Source organism: Nannobrachium achirus (assembly GCF_963921795.1).
Source record: "Nannobrachium achirus genome assembly, chromosome: 18".
Classification (NCBI taxonomy): domain Eukaryota; kingdom Metazoa; phylum Chordata; class Actinopteri; order Myctophiformes; family Myctophidae; genus Nannobrachium; species Nannobrachium achirus.
The window spans coordinates 48,715,751-48,732,132 of NC_137825.1; the positions used below are offsets into that span (position 1 = coordinate 48,715,751).

Sequence of the window (16,382 nt, forward strand, 5' to 3'; positions counted from 1 at the left end):
AGTGGGCCAATTACACAATTTATATTTCGTCGTTGTCGGGTGGAAACCTTGTATGTCCAAAACCGTTTGTATTGTATTTATCATTTTAAAAATGATTTAAACTAGTGAAAACAGCCGATCTACAAGCACACAACGCCTCGCACCGCGAGGCGTTGTGTGCTTGTAGATCTGCTGTTTTCACTACTTTTGTGCGACGGCCTTGTATGATGAAGCAGGGCTTTGCTTTGCGAAAAAATTTACAAATTTGAAACTTGGAGATACAAGGTTTCTGCCCGACAGTGACGATTTACTTTGTTGGCCGCCCAGCCGCCAAAAAATGGAACGAAGGTAGACATTTTATTTTTATATTTTCTTCCTAACGGCCGGCCTGGACCGGCCGGGAATGAACCGGACGTTCGGGAGTTGTCCCGCTTTTCCCAATGGCCAGCACGTCCCTGCATGTGTACAGAACTCATTCATTTGTTCAGTGTTCCTCCTCTAACTCCTCGGCGTTCTCCAGTAACCCGTGGAAGGTGAAGTAGTGGGAGTTGGAGTAGACGGCCGGCTTGTTGGGACACATCCCCACCACCTCTGGTTTCAGCGAGGCAAAGGGGTTGGCTCCACTTCCTTTATGGTCGATCTCCAACTCCTTCAGGATCAGCAGGGAATAGGTCATCTCCGAGTCGCTGTAAAGGGAACAGGAAGGTGACCGTCAGCCAGGGACGTGCTGGGCCCCTGATTCAGCCCGGGAAAAAGAGTTGGAGAGGCCCTCATTGCGTGCTATAGAGAGAGAGAGATCTCTCTCTATAGCGCTGCTGCTACTCAAAGAGTTGCCATTTCAGATCATGACAAGTGACAAGCCAGTGGGCCAATTACTGTACACAAGTTATATTTCGTCGTTGTCGGGTGGAAACCTTGTATGTCCAAAACCGTTTGTTTTGTATTTATCATTTTAAAAATGATTTAAACTAGTGAAAACAGCCGAACTACAAGCACACAACGCCTCGCACCGCGAGGCATTGTGTGCTTGTAGATCTGCTGTTTTCACTACTTTTGTGCAACGGCCTTATATGATGAAGCAGGGCTTTACTTTGCGGAAAAATGTATAAATTTGAAACTTGGAGATACAAGGTTTCTGCCCGACAGTGACGATTTACTTTATTGGCCGCCCAGCCCCCAAAATGGAACGAAGGCCGACATTTTATTTTTAATTTTCTCCTAATGGCCAGCCTGGACCGGCCGGGAATGAACCGGCCGTTCGGGAGTTGTCCCGCTTTTCCCAATGGCCAGCACGTCCCTGCCGCCAGCCCTTAGCCACATGCGGATACCGCAGTATGTCAGACAAAGCATTAGTGTAGCGGCCAAAAAAAAAGACCCAGGCATAACTCGCTCCTCTAAGGGAGTTGGGTTGGTGAGCGGGAGGTTTTGGCGCTTCAGTCCGGCCTTCCAAGGCGCTATTGCTATTGTTAGGATATAACATTGATATTAAATAATATCTGCCTATGTAGTGTATTTAAAGGGGTACTGTCACCTAAAGGGGTACTGTCACTTTAAAAAGTCATCTTAAAACATGAGTTAATATTTTTATGATGTCATTGTGGGAATGCGCAATTCTAAGCCAATCAAATTAATTGTCTGGACTACTTACTGTACTGGTCAGCTGTTGTTGGGGGGCGAGGGGCAGATTACACTGTGACATGAGTTTCAGACTGTTTCAGACCGTTTTCAGAGAGACCACGTGACCTACTGTATCATACTATTATAATTTCGGGGCATGTCAGTGGGCCTTTAAGACATCATCCTATGTTAAAAGTCAAGGGTACTATGCTTTTCTGGACACTGTGACTTATACAGTATCTCTGTAACTGTTTAATAAGTGGTGATGAGATTATAATCCATTTACATATAACCATTTGTTCCAAAATGCTATGCAGCAACTAGAGATACTGTTCCTACAAAACAGTGTGGGCTCGCTTGTAAAAAAAAATGTTTTAAAAAGAAATAAAATAAAAATAAAAAATCGTAATTAAATAAATTGTTGTTATTCTTTTATGTTTAAAAAAAAGTTAAATAAATAAAAAATATGTGTATATAAGTGAGTGGTTGTTGTTGCTTTGTTGAATATAGAAAATAACATTGTTTATAATTAATGAAATACTGTAATGTATGTTGCTGGTTGTGCTATAGTTTCCTTGTCATGTTTGCCTGGGAAGGAACAGTTGTTCACAATTTTTTCTATTGTTTCTATTGATTCTGGGAGTTTCATATTAGGAATGTGTGGCAAAAATATACGGCAGAACTCATTATATATTTCCCCCCAAAGGTGACGTGTTAATTGTCATGTGAAGCTCAACCAATACCCCAGCTAACACCACTCCCAGATTTTCCACACCTCAATAACACCTCATTGGCTAAGGGCCCTAGCTGCCTTTATACTGTCTGCGACGGAACTCAAATACAATCATGCCACCTCATTGGCTTGTGGCTCTGCCTCTCTACGGTCTGCGGCGGAAAATGCCAACGTGTCTGCGGTGGAAATATGCGGCGGAACTCACTCTATAAATAACGAGGATAACAGAGTGTTCTCGCCTTCGGCGAGCCCACAATTACCTGAGCAGAAGGGAAGATCGTACTGTGTCTTATCTTTAGCTGTCAGAACGGTTACACTATATTGTGTATCATTATTTTATGCTTTAACTATTGAAAAATAGCAGATATACAAGCTCACAGCGCGACACCGAGTGCCGCGCTGCGAGCTTGTAGATCTGCTATTTTTGAAAAATCATGAAAATTAGAATTGTGACCCAATTCTTTTGAATCCTTCTAAGGTTTTTTGAAAAACCTATGTTTCTATGTCAGCAATCTGGCTTAGCCATGGTCAAAGAAAAGGTCCTTTTCACTTAAATGGAGCTCAGTTAGTCTGTTCTTGAGAGACTACTATGTCAGTGGTTCTCAAACCTTTTGCACACATTTTCACGACTTTTTCCAAAAATAGCAGATCTACAAGCTCGCAGCGCGGCACTCGGTGGCGCGCTGTGAGCTTGTACATCTGCTATTTTTCACTGGTTAAAGCATTCAATAATTCTAGGCCTAAATATTAAACTATCAGAGCTGGTGATGAGATTACAATCCATTTACATACAACCATTTGTTCCAAAATGCTATGCAGCAATTACCTGAGCGTGGTGAAGAGACAGGGGATGTCATAGTCCCTGAGGAGCAGCAGAGTTGGAAGCCAACCTTCCTCCAGACCTGCCTCCTGACTAGCATCAAACCCTGGGCAACAAAAAGATTCAAAATGAAGGGGGGAAAAAATCAACTGTTTTGACTCATTGCAAGTATGTTGGTTAGAAACGTAAAAAAAATACTGTAAAGGTCTTTGCACACTGCTGCGTTTTTCGGGCCGAATATCGGAGTGAATTTCTGAGTGCGTGAATAAAAAAATCAACCTCACGTTATGTCAATCACGTTTGCACACTGCCGCCCGTTTCGTATTTATTTTCCGGACCAGGGTTGATTTTTTCCGATTTTCGCAGCTGTTGCACTGAGTCCCTTGCTCTCTCTCTCTCTTTCCTCTCTCTCTCCCTGGCTTTTGGATTTCCAAAACGCAACGAAAACACGCAGTGCAGTGTGCAACCACCTTAAGTTTGTTATTATATTTCATAGACCAGCGGTTCCCAAACTTTTTTGTCTCAGGGCACCCCATAAATATTTGTTTTAATCCGAGGCACCCCTACATTGTAATTTTCACTCCCAGCACCTTATATTTATAGCATATCGTCGTTGTCGGGTGGAAACCTTGTGTGTCCAAAACCGTTCGTTTTGTATTTATCATCTATAAAATGTACTAAAGTAGTGAAAACAGCAGATCTACAAGCACACAGCGCCTCGCGATCAACTGTTTTGACTCATTGCAAGTATGTTGGTTAGAAACGTAAAAAAAAAGTACTGTAAGTTTGTTATTATATTTCATAGACAAGCGGTTCCCAAACTTTTTTGTCTCAGGGCACCCCATAAATATGTTTTTAATCCGAGGCACCCCTACATTGTAATTTTCACTCCCAGCACCTTATATGTATAGCATATCGTCGTTGTCGGGTGGAAACCTTGAATGTCCAAAACCGTTCGTTTTGTATTTATCATCTATAAAATGTACTAAACTAGTGAAAACAGCCGATCTACAAGCACACAACGCCTCGCATCGCGAGGTGTGTGCTTGTAGATCGGCTGTTTTCACTTGTTTTGTGCGATAGTCCTGTATGATGAAGCAGGGCTTTGCTTTACCAAAAGACATACACATTTGAAACAAGGTTTCTGCCCGACAGTGACGATATTTGAGTGATTATGTTGCGAGGAAAACGTTGAGATCATAGCTATTTTGGTTGGAACTGACTGAAAATAACTTTGTACTTCAAAATGATACAAAATATTATTTCAAGTGTCCAAATAAATTATCTCACGGCACCCACACTGCTGTCGCGGCACCCCAGGGTGCCCCGTCACCCACTTTGAAAACCCCTGTCATAGACACAAAAGACAATTTTGGCACAATTCGGATCACTGCTTTTGGAAGTTATACATTCAATATATTGTCGTTGTCGGGCAGAAACCTCGTACCTCCAAGTTTCAAATTTGTAATTTTTTTCCTGCAAAGCAAAGCCCTGCTTCACAATACAAGGCCGTTGCACAAAAGTAGTGAAAACAGCAGATCTACAAGCACACAACGCCTCGCAGTGCGAGGCGTTGTGTGCTTGTAGATCGGCTGTTTCCACTAGTTTAAATCATTTTTAAAATGATAAATACAAAACAAACAGCTTTGGACATACAAGGTTTCCACCCTACAACGACGATATATATATATATATATATATTATTATTATTATTATTATTTTTTTTACCAGGGTGAAATCCAACGACCAGATCTGGCCTGGCTGCCTGCTCCTTCTCGACCACCTCTTCCCAGAAGTGGTGGTAGAGGCCCTTGTAGGCGCTGATGTAGACGCTCTGCTTGGGCCCGGTGGCGTGAAGCGGAGGCCTCACGACGGGGCCTTGCACAATCTCCGGCCCTATCATCACCACCACCAGACCCTTGTGTCCCGGGAACATACGGTTCAGTTCGTCGTAGTCCGTCAGTTTGGCTCCCACAGTCTCACTCTGGCCCGCACCCACCAGGTGAATTGTCAGGGCTTCCTTCATAGGGTCGAGGCCGAACAGTCTCATCGCCCAGGCTATGGTCATTGGCCTGGAGAGGAACTCGCTGGAGACTCTCCACAGCGACTGCTTCAGGTCGTCCTCCTCCGGCCTGGACTTGCCAGCGTTGGTCCACAAGTCTTTCATGTTGGCGCCGGACAGGATGGTGCCGAGGCGCGGAGTCAGGTCTCCCTGCATGGCGAGCCAGTCGTCCCAGCCCTTGACCTCGGACTGAGGCTTGGACCATTTGTCGGTGGCGAATGGCAGATCTCCTAGTTAAAAACAAGAAAAGACATCTGAACAGATACAAATACTCATTCATTACTCTGCTAAACTCAGGCCGTTAGTAAGGTGTGGTGACTCTAGTGTAATGTAATGTAATGTATGCACTTGACCTGTATGCCAGCACTGTGTGTTGTGCACTATTCGTTGTAATTTACTTTCTTTCTGTCTGTCTTGTCCTGTTGTATGTTATGTAGCAGCCTGCATGTCCAAGACAAATTTCCTTCGGGACCAAATGAATTAATCTTGAATCTTGAATCTCCTGATGTCGCGGCAGGGAGAAACAACGTTTCAGTTAGTCACCAGTGTTTGTTTGTTTTCTGTTTACCACCGTGCTCTGACCGCGTCTGCCGCATTGATGCAATAAACTGTTTGACGATAAAAAAGGAAGAGGGTTGTAGTCAGATTCGTCCATAATTATGCCTCAAACAGACGTGCCGGCTAACCAGCCTTCATCAGTGTGATGATGAGGGCTGGATTGTCAAAAATCTGTGATTCACTGAGGCATATGCAAGAATAGAAATACATCTGTTAGTCACCACCACCAGTATTCATTCTTTCCTGTCCCTTCCTTCTTTCCTTTCTTCCAGTTTTAGACAAAATTTTCATTTTAAAACAGGGTCTTCAACGTTTTCAGGCCAAGGACCCCTTAGTTGAGATAGAGATTAAGCAGGGACCCCCACAACCTTTTCATAGATTCATAGTTTTCAGATATCTAACCACTTGAACCGTCAATACCTAATAAACTTGGCCTTTCACTCTGTATTTAGTCTGCTCATTTTTCCCCTCTACACCAAACCTCTTAGCCGAAAATAGCCGATCTACAAGCTCACAACGCCTCGCAGCGCGAGGCGTTGTGAGCTTGTAGATCTGCTATTTTTGGCTAAAGTTCTCAGAAAAATAAAAGTTTCTATCACAAAAAAGATTTGAAGGACCCCCTGTAGTAACTCTGAGGACCCCCTAGGGTCCCCCTGTTGAAGACCCCTGTTTTAAAACAACAATAAATCTAAGTCCAACAGTAAACGTTTGTTTTAAGACTTAAGATTTTTGTGGGGGAAACGGGTGGTTTACGGCACGTTGTAACGCGTGAGCACATTGTCAGTTCACTCGTGGCGCTTTACCTTTGTACAGAAGCCATTCCACGACTCTGTCAATGGCCACGAGACGCAGCTGCGAGCAGAACCTCTTGTGCTGGGTCCAGTCGGCCTTCTGGCACTCCTTGCTGCAGTAGTAAACATTCAGACATCTGTGCAACCAGAGGGCCACAGGAGCAAAGAAAGAACACCCAAAAGTGAGATGACTGCAGTGGCGTCAGTTCAGAAAAAGCTAAGGTATGGCAACATGACTGGTGTCTTGCACGCGCGCCTTGGCACCTGCCGCCGGGGGCTTTTCCGAATTTAATGAGACTAAATAAGCGATTTAAACCATTTCCCAACGCCGTAGTGCATGTTTTATGTACAGCGGGATCTAAAACCTCGGCGTGGAGGCATTCTACCCAGCCCGGCGATAACACGGTAGGACCTCATCTCGGAGCACAACAGTACGCAGCGGAGGGTGAGGACTAACGGGACTGTATATGTAGTCAGGGAAAATTATCAGAATACCTGTCAAATCTGGGAATAAATTCCTTACCAAACAATTTCTTCACCAATGTGTTCGTAAAGGTGTCTAGTAACATATCTAACAAAGATTGAAATTCAACAAAAAAATTTAGTTCCATGCCCCCAGAGTATGATTTTCCATCCCACGGTACATAAAACATGCTATACGTGTGCTGAGTGTGGCAAAGGATTTCATTACATGAGTGAGCTGAAAAATCACTTGGTGATTTTGACACCACACCATGACACCACAGTGGCATGGTGGTCGTGTGTCTCTCGCAGTCTTAACACTGTTATCCACAGTGGCATGGTGGTCGTGTGTCTCTCGCAGTCTTAACACTGTTATCCACAGTGGCATGGTGGTCGTGTGTCTCTCGCAGTCTTAACACTGTTATCCACAGTGGCATGGTGGTCGTGTGTCTCTCACAGTCTTAACACTGTTATCCACCTACAAGACCTGTGGCATAGCGTCACAATCGTTTGAACCACTGTATCCGTTTGTATGTTGGCTATTCAAAAACAGCAGATCTACGAGGTCACCCAGAAAATGCACACACGCCAAGCGGAATTCGAACCCCCGCCTCCGAGTGCCGCGCTGCGAGTGAAGCAAATAATTGAGTTACAAATGTTGGCTTTTAAAATATATATTTTCTAAGACTTGCAAAAAACAAAAAAGACAAATTCTCCAAAACAGCAGATCTACAAGCATCTTCTCACCAACACGTCGCCGCCTGCAGTGGGATTCGAACCCAGGCCCTCAGATTCAGGAGTGTAACCGCTGGCTGCACCATGCCATCCCTGTTTACAGCAGCACATCTACAACCTCACAGCTGCGAGCTTGTAGATCTGCTATTTTTGAAAAATCGTGAAAATTAGAATTTTGACCCGATTCTATAAGTGTCTTTTGTATCCTTCTAAGGTTTTTGGAAAAAATATGTTTCTATGTCAGCAATCTGGCCAGCCATCGTCAAAGAAAAGGTCCTTTTCACTCTACTGGAGCTCAGTTAGTCTGTTCTTGAGAGACTACTATGTCAGTGGTTCTCAAACCTTTTCATGTGAAGGGCCCCCAAAATGATATTTATCTGGCCACGGACCCCCATCTCAAAATATCTAGTTCCAGGGACCACCCAGAAGCAAAATTTGAGTTACAAACGTTCGCTTTGAAAATACATAATACACTCAGAATATACACAGACACAGATACTGTGTATAGGTCATTACATTTTTCTCAAAAGGATTTTTGTTTTTACATTGTGAAATGATTTAAAAAAAGGATTTAAAAAATGTTGGCAAAAAGAGAGGGAAAAAAAATGCTGACATTGACGTGACTCCTTTCTGTTCCGCCCTCTGTTCAACTGCAGTGAGTTGAGAATGGAAACACTGCCCTCATGTGGATTCTTTCATATCACACTGTAACACTGTTAGTGAACAAAGACTCGGTGGGAACGATTCCTGTCACAATATAGAGCCGTTTAACACTGTTACTGAACAAACACACATATACTGTATATAGATGAGTGATTCCTACCTCGAGGCAGCAGCAGCAGTGCAACATGCATGTTGCTTAAACAGACTGGTGCACTGCACTTCCTGGTGTGTCAGGTGAGTGACTGGGGGAGAATTCCTCGGCTACAGCGCCGTCTATGGATGGGGACCTACTGATAGGTTCTAGAGGCATGCAGTCTACCGCACTTCCAGGGGGTGGGGGGGGGGCAGCGGCCTTCGGCCGCTGCCTGGGCTCGCAAGTCCGGCTTGGTGCCGTCCCCCCACCTCGGCGCCTGACTCTGGCTGGAGCTTTACAAAAAAAACAAAACAAAAAAAAAAGCCAGCTGCTGAGCTGACCTGCGCAGCGTGCGCAGCGTGCGTGCGTGCGTGCGTTCAGTGCAATGTGAATGCATGTGACTTAGGAAGATAGATACGTAATAAACATGATTTGGTACAAGCTCAACTAAAAGGAGATCCTAGTAATGTTTTTGGCTTATTTCCACAGGGAAGTCATTCACGAATGAACTAATATATATAGGACTGTCATAGGTATACAGTGTCATTGACAGTACAGTTCACTGGTACAAGCTCAACTAAAAGGTGATCCTAGAAAAGACTAAGTCAGGGGGAAAAAAGGGGGAAACAATTTAAAAAGTAAAACAATAAAAACAGCCGATCTACAAGGCTGCATGTGGGCTTGTGGATCAGCTGTTTTGGGTAAATGTGGGTTATTTATCTAATGCAGTATTGATCCCTTTATGAGTGATTGATTGAAGACTTTATGACAAGTTTCATGACAGTACAGTTCACTGGTACAAGCTCAACTAAAAGGAGCTTTATTCATTTATTGAATGAATTATTTCCCTGTCTCCACACCAGGCCCAACTGCGCCGCCACTGACTGATAAATTGCGACCGTCAGGTCGCAGTTACTATCGAAACCTCGACCAGGTGTCTGTCTGTCCGTCACACTTTTCTCGCTACGCAGTCAGTATATATTAGGGAGTCTTACTGGTTTAATTATTTATTTATCTATTTATTTATTTACTTCCCGACTATGTTTCCGAGACTGATTATTTATTTATTTATTTCCCGACTGTTTCCGAGACTGATTATTTATGTAATTAATTATTTATTTATTTCCGCCCCTGGACTCCGCCCCCCCCCCCCCCCCCCCAGGCGTCTGCCTATCGATCGGCTGGGCTTTAAAGAGCCATAACTCCGCTTTGCAGCGTGCTACCATCTCCAAACTCGCTGTCTGGCTTCTCGTGTTACTGGTATTAAATAACACATACAAGCTCACGGAAGCTCCATCCAACTTCTGCGCAATGCATTATGGGATGTTGGAAAGTTGTGGATACTAGCAACAGAGTATTTATTTAAATACATAAATAAATAAATAAATAAATAAATATATAATGAATGAACGAACACATGAATAAACAAATAAAAAAATAAAAAAATAAAGTGTGTGTGCATGCATGCATGCGTGCATGCATGCATGCGTGCGTAATTACTGCCTCCTCGTTAAGAACCCCACACATTTAGGCAAATTCTTTCTTTCTTTCCTTCCTTCCTTCCTTCCTTCCTTCCTTCCTTCCTTCCTTCATTCCTGTAAATGAGGCCGCATGACAAGCGTTCTCGTCACCGCGCTGACGTGCTAATTACACGCAAATACAAGGGGTGGAGTCGAACTTAACAAGTGGGCGTGGTTTCAACTACAAGCTCACAACGCGTCGCATCAAGACGCGTTGTGAGCTTGTAGATCTGCTATTAACGAGTGGGCGTGGTTTCAACAAGAGGGAGGAGTCTGACTTAACGAGTGGGCCTAACGTAATGAGTTTTGTGGGCGTCGCACGCATTAATTATGTAAATTAAGCCGACTTGGTGCGTGCATGGTGCGTGCGTGCCTCAATTCATTCATTCATTCATTCATTCATTCATTAATTAATTAATTAATTGCCTCCTCGTTGAGAACCCCGTAAATTTAGGCAAATTCTTTCTTTCTTTCTTTCTTTCTTTCTTTCTTTCTTTCTTTCTTTCTTTCTTTCTTTCTTTCTTTCTTTCTTTCTTTCTTTCTTTCTTTCTTTCTTCTTCCTTCCTTCCTTCCTTCCTTCCTTCCTTCCTTCCTTCCTTCCTTCAATAAATAAATAATTATGTTAATGAGGTTGGGGGCGTGGTCTGCGTTAATTATGTTAATGAGGGGCGTGGTCTGCGTTAATTATGTTAATGAGCAAAAAAAAGGAAAAGTAGTGGTCTGCGTTAATTATGTTAATGAGACTGCACAACATGCATTTGACGCGCGCGTCTTGTTGCTAATTACACACGAATGCAGGGGGCGGAGCTAATTAGCCTAATTATTCAAAGTGGGGGGCGTGGTCTGCATTAATTATGCAAATGAGGTTGGGACGTGGTCTGCATTCATTATGTAAATGAGACTGCACAACATGCATTTGACGCGCGCGTCTTGTTGCTAATTACACGCGAATGCAGGGGGCGGAGCTAATTAGCGTAATTATTTAAATTGGGGGGCGTGGTCTGCATTAATTATGCAAATGAGGTTGGGGCGTGGTCTGCATTAATTATGTAAATGAGACGCACGCATCTCATTTACATATTATTATGTAAATGAGGCTGCATTCATTATGTAAATGAGGCTGTTAAGTGGCGTTTCCCAGCGCGTAAAAAATGCAGACGGCCGTATGTAAATGAAGGGGAGGAGCTTAGTCGAAGTATGCAAATTGGGGGCGGGCATGGTTTGGAAATGCGTTTGGGTGTGGTTCGCATACATTATGCTCGCATACATTATGCTAATGAGGGTGTTAAGGTAGGTTTCCCAGCGCGTAAAAAATGCAGACGACCGTATGTAAATGAAGGGGAGGAGCTTAGTCGACATATGCAAATTGGGGGCGGGGCATGGTTTGGAAATGTGTGTGGGTGTGGTTCGCATAAATTATGCTAATGAGGCTGTTAAGTGGCGTTTCCCAGCGCGTAAAAAATGCAGACGACCGTATGTAAATGAAGGGGAGGAGCTTAGTCGACGTATGCAAATTGGGGGCGGGGCATGGTTTGGAAATGCGTGTGGGCGTGGTTTGCATACATTATGCTCGCATACATTATGCTAATGAGGGCGTTAAGGTGGGTTTTCCAGCGCGTAAAAAATGCAGACGACCGTATGTAAATGAAGGGGAGGAGCTTAGTCGACGTATGAAAATTGGGGGCAGTGCATGGTTTGGAAATGTGTGTGGGTGTGGTTCGCATAAATTATGCTAATGAGGCTGTTAAGTGGCGTTTCCCAGCGCGTAAAAAATGCAGACGACCGTATGTAAATGAAGGGGAGGAGCTTAGTCGACGTATGCAAATTGGGGGCGGGGCATGGTTTGGAAATGCGTGTGGGCGTGGTTTGCATACATTATGCTCGCATACATTATGCCAATGAGGGCGTTAAGGTGGGTTTTCCAGCGCGTAAAAAATGCAGACGACCGTATGTAAATGAAGGGGAGGAGCTTAGTCGACGTATGCAAATTGGGGGCGGGGCATGGTTTGGAAATGCGTGTGGGCGTGGTTTGCATACATTATGCTCGCATACATTATGCTAATGAGGGCGTTAAGGTGGGTTTTCCAGCGCGTAAAAAATGCAGACGACCGTATGTAAATGAAGGGGAGGAGCTTAGTCGACGTATGAAAATTGGGGGCAGTGCATGGTTTGGAAATGTGTGTGGGTGTGGTTCGCATAAATTATGCTAATGAGGCTGTTAAGTGGCGTTTCCCAGTGCGTAAAAAATGCAGACGACCGTATGTAAATGAAGGGGAGGAGCTTAGTCGACGTATGCAAATTGGGGGCGGGGCATGGTTTGGAAATGCGTGTGGGCGTGGTTTGCATACATTATGCTCGCATACATTATGCTAATGAGGGCGTTAAGGTGGGTTTTCCAGCGCGTAAAAAATGCAGACGACCGTATGTAAATGAAGGGGAGGAGCTTAGTCGACGTATGCAAATTGGGGGCGGGGCATGGTTTGGAAATGCGTGTGGGCGTGGTTTGCATACATTATGCTCGCATACATTATGCTAATGAGGGCGTTAAGGTGGGTTTTCCAGCGCGTAAAAAATGCAGACGACCGTATGTAAATGAAGGGGAGGAGCTTAGTCGACGTATGCAAATTGGGGGCGGGGCATGGTTTGGAAATGCGTGTGGGCGTGGTTTGCATACATTATGCTCGCATACATTATGCTAATGAGGGCGTTAAGGTGGGTTTTCCAGCGCGTAAAAAATGCAGACGACCGTATGTAAATGAAGGGGAGGAGCTTAGTCGACATATGCAAATTGGGGGCGGGGCATGGTTTGGAAATGCGTGTGGGCGTGGTTTGCATACATTATGCTCGCATACATTATGCTAATGAGGGTGTTAAGGTAGGTTTCCCAGCGCGTAAAAAATGCAGATGACCGTATGTAAATGAAGGGGAGGAGCTTAGTCGACGTATGAAAATTGGGGGCAGTGCATGGTTTGGAAATGTGTGTGGGTGTGGTTTGCATAAATTATGCTAATGAGGCTGTTAAGTGGCGTTTCCCAGCGCGTAAAAAATGCAGACGACCGTATGTAAATGAAGGGGAGGAGCTTAGTCGACGTATGCAAATTGGGGGCGGGGCATGGTTTGGAAATGCGTGTGGGCGTGGTTTGCATACATTATGCTCGCATACATTATGCTAATGAGGGCGTTAAGGTGGGTTTTCCAGCGCGTAAAAAATGCAGACGACCGTATGTAAATGAAGGGGAGGAGCTTAGTCGACGTATGCAAATTGGGGGCAGTGCATGGTTTGGAAATGTGTGTGGGTGTGGTTCGCATAAATTATGCTCGCATACATCATGCTAATGAGGGCGTTAAGGTGGGTTTCCCAGGGCTTAAAAAATACAGACGACCGTAGTGAGCATTCGTTCCACGAACGCATTCATTCAATGAATGAATGAATAAATAAATAAAGTGCAAACGAACGAGCGAACGCACACTTTATTATTTATTCATTCATTCACGCACGCACGCACACACGCACACACGCACACTTTATTTTTTAATTAATTCATCAATACAGCCTGCGATATGCGTGAAATCTTGCAAGCACATTCCCACTAGGTCAAGGAACAGATGCCTCCCTTCTCACATTGGCCTGTTATAGCGCCACCAGCGGGTCAACTTTTGCATAACACATTTTTGGAACAAAATGCCTCAAATCATGCATGCAGCTAATTTCAGTAACGTCAAAGAGAGCACTGCCCCTGTGATCTTGACATTTTGTACTTTTATAGACATTGTTTTCTGGCTTGAAGCGAGCCCACAATTGTTTCGAAGGAACAATATTTTCTAGTTCATTATCATCCTGGTGGTGCTTAATGCATCACAGATCTCTCTGTGATATGAGAGATAGTTCATTACTACCTCCCATTGTTTAGCACCTAAATCTATGGCAAATGCTGTGTTTACAATGAATTATCTTTATATAACTGACATAAGGGAAATGTGGTGAGTCGAATAAAATTAAGTCAAGTCAAAGTTTATTAACAAAGCTCATTTCAAATGGCCAAAGTGTTGTTCAATTTAAATAATAAAGAAATAATATATATGAATGAATATATGCATTAAGAATGGTGAGAAAGCAATGACAATAGATTGAAGATAACATAACATAAAGGACAATAATAAATTGTCTCAAAGGCAAGCGAGTACATTAGTGGAAAAGGTGCTCCTGGTGCTCCTTTAGCCACAGCAGGCCCCAATTTGAGTAAAACAAAAAGGTGAGTGCTTGAGTAAGATTACAAAAGTATTGGTATCAAAATGTACTTAAAGTACCAAAAGTAAAAGTACTTATTATGCATGCAGAATGTCCTATTTCATGTCATTTCAAAGGTGAAAACATATTTTGAAAATAGCAGATCTACACGCTCACAATGCATCGCCATGAGAGGGTCGAAGTGGTTAATGCAGGCTTTGTAATAATGATGAAAATCTACAAACTTGTAAATAAAGTTACTTTCCACCACTGTAACTTTATACACGACCAGGGACGTGCTGGGCCCCTGATTCAGCCTGGGAAAAAGAGTTGGAGAGGCCCTCATTGCGCGCTATAGAGAGAGATCTCTCTCTATAGCGCTGCTACAGTACTTTGCCATTTCAGATCATGACAAGTGGGCCAATTACATGAGTTATATTTCGCCGTTGTCGGGTGGAAACCTTGTATGTCCAAAACCGTTAGTTTTGTATTTATCATTTTAAAAATGATTTAAACTAGTGAAAACAGCCGATCTACAAGCACACAACGACTCGCACCGCGAGGCGTTGTGTGCTTGTAGATCTGCTGTTTTCACTACTTTTGTGCGACGGCCTTGTATGATGAAGCAGGGGTTTACTTTGCGAAAAAAAAATCTACAAATTTGAAACTTGGAAATAAAAGGTTTCTACCCGACAGTGACGATTTACTTTGTTGGCCGCCCAGCCCCCAAAATTGAACGAAGGCCGACCTTTTATTTTACATTTTTTTCCTAATGGCCGGCCTAGACCGGCCGGGAATGAACCGGCCGTTCGGGAGTTGTCCCGCTTTTCCCAATGGCCAGCACGTCCCTGTGTGCCACTCGGGGTAATTGTCACCCTTGACGTACATGACCAGGTTGCAGTCCCCTGCATCATGCACAGGCGGTGAACGTTGGGCCCCCGCCGTGTCTGACGACCACATGGGCTTCCAGCCGTAGATAACCAAATTACCGTCCTCCTGTAGGTTCAGAATGCATTCGTCATTAAAACCCATTCAGAACGGGTACACATTATTGCGTATCATTATTTTACGCTTTAACTATTGAAAAACAGCAGATATACAAGCTCGCAGCGCGCCACAGAGTGCCGCCCTGCGAGCTTGTATATCTGCTATTTTAGAAAAATCATGAAAATCTGAATTTTGACACGATTCTATAAGTGTCTTTTGAATCCTTCTAAGGTTTTTGGAAAAAACCTGTGTCAGCAACCTGGCCAGCCATCGTCAAAGAAAAGGTCCTTTTCACTTAATCTGGAGCTCAGTTAGTCTTTTCTTGAGGGACTACTATGTCAGTGGTTCTGAAACTTTTTCATGTGAAGGACCCCCAAAATGTCCGTGGTGAAGGTCCCCTCCAGTTAACTGTTAATAATGATGTTGGCCTAACTGGCCAAACAAGTCTGTGGACTAACATTTTCAGACAGAGCATATTTGCAGTGCAATTCCCAAACATGGATTAACATATTTGTACAGTACACGTCAGGGACGTGCTGGCCATTGGGAAAAGTGTGAAACTCCCGAACGGCCGGTTCATTCCAGGCCGGCCATTAGGAAAAAAATTGTCGGCCTTCGTTCCATTTTGGGGGCTGGGCGGCCAACAAAGTAAATTGTTTTTCTTTACATATCTACTGCATAGTACTGTGTTCTATTTGTCTGTCATTCAATGTTATATGAGATACTTCAATGGTTTCCAGTGGAAATAAGCTTAGTCTTTTCATGGATCTCCTTTTAGTAGACCTTGTACCAGTGAACTGTACCATCATGAAACTGTACCTTTTCCTATGCAAACTTCTAATAAAGTCTTCAATCAATCAATCAAATCGTCACTTTCGGGCAGAAACCTTGTATCTCCAAGTTTCAAATGTGTAATTCTTTTCGCAAGGTAAAGCCCTGCTTCATCAGACAAGGCCGTCGCACAAAAGTAGTGAAAACAGCAGATCTACAAGTACACAACGCCTCGCGGTGCAAGGCGTTGTGTGCTTGTAGATCGGCTGTTTTCACTAGTTTAAATCATTTTTAAAATGATAAATACAAAACAAACGGTTTTG

The 16,382-nt window shown here is 43.7% G+C and overlaps 1 protein-coding gene across 1 annotated transcript; it reads right to left on the reverse strand.

Moving 5' to 3' along the window:
* Positions 1 to 278: 278 nt before the first annotated feature.
* LOC308303156 (putative protein MSS51 homolog, mitochondrial) lies at positions 279 to 15,333 on the reverse strand (the record flags this gene model as incomplete). Its single annotated transcript, XM_080747479.1, has 5 exons — positions 279 to 665; positions 3,156 to 3,255; positions 4,878 to 5,441; positions 6,573 to 6,697; positions 15,146 to 15,333. 5 exons carry the CDS (start codon positions 15,331 to 15,333, stop codon positions 464 to 466), a joined length of 1,179 nt encoding a protein of 392 aa, XP_080603605.1. The 3' UTR covers positions 279 to 463.
* Positions 15,334 to 16,382: the final 1,049 nt, after the last annotated feature.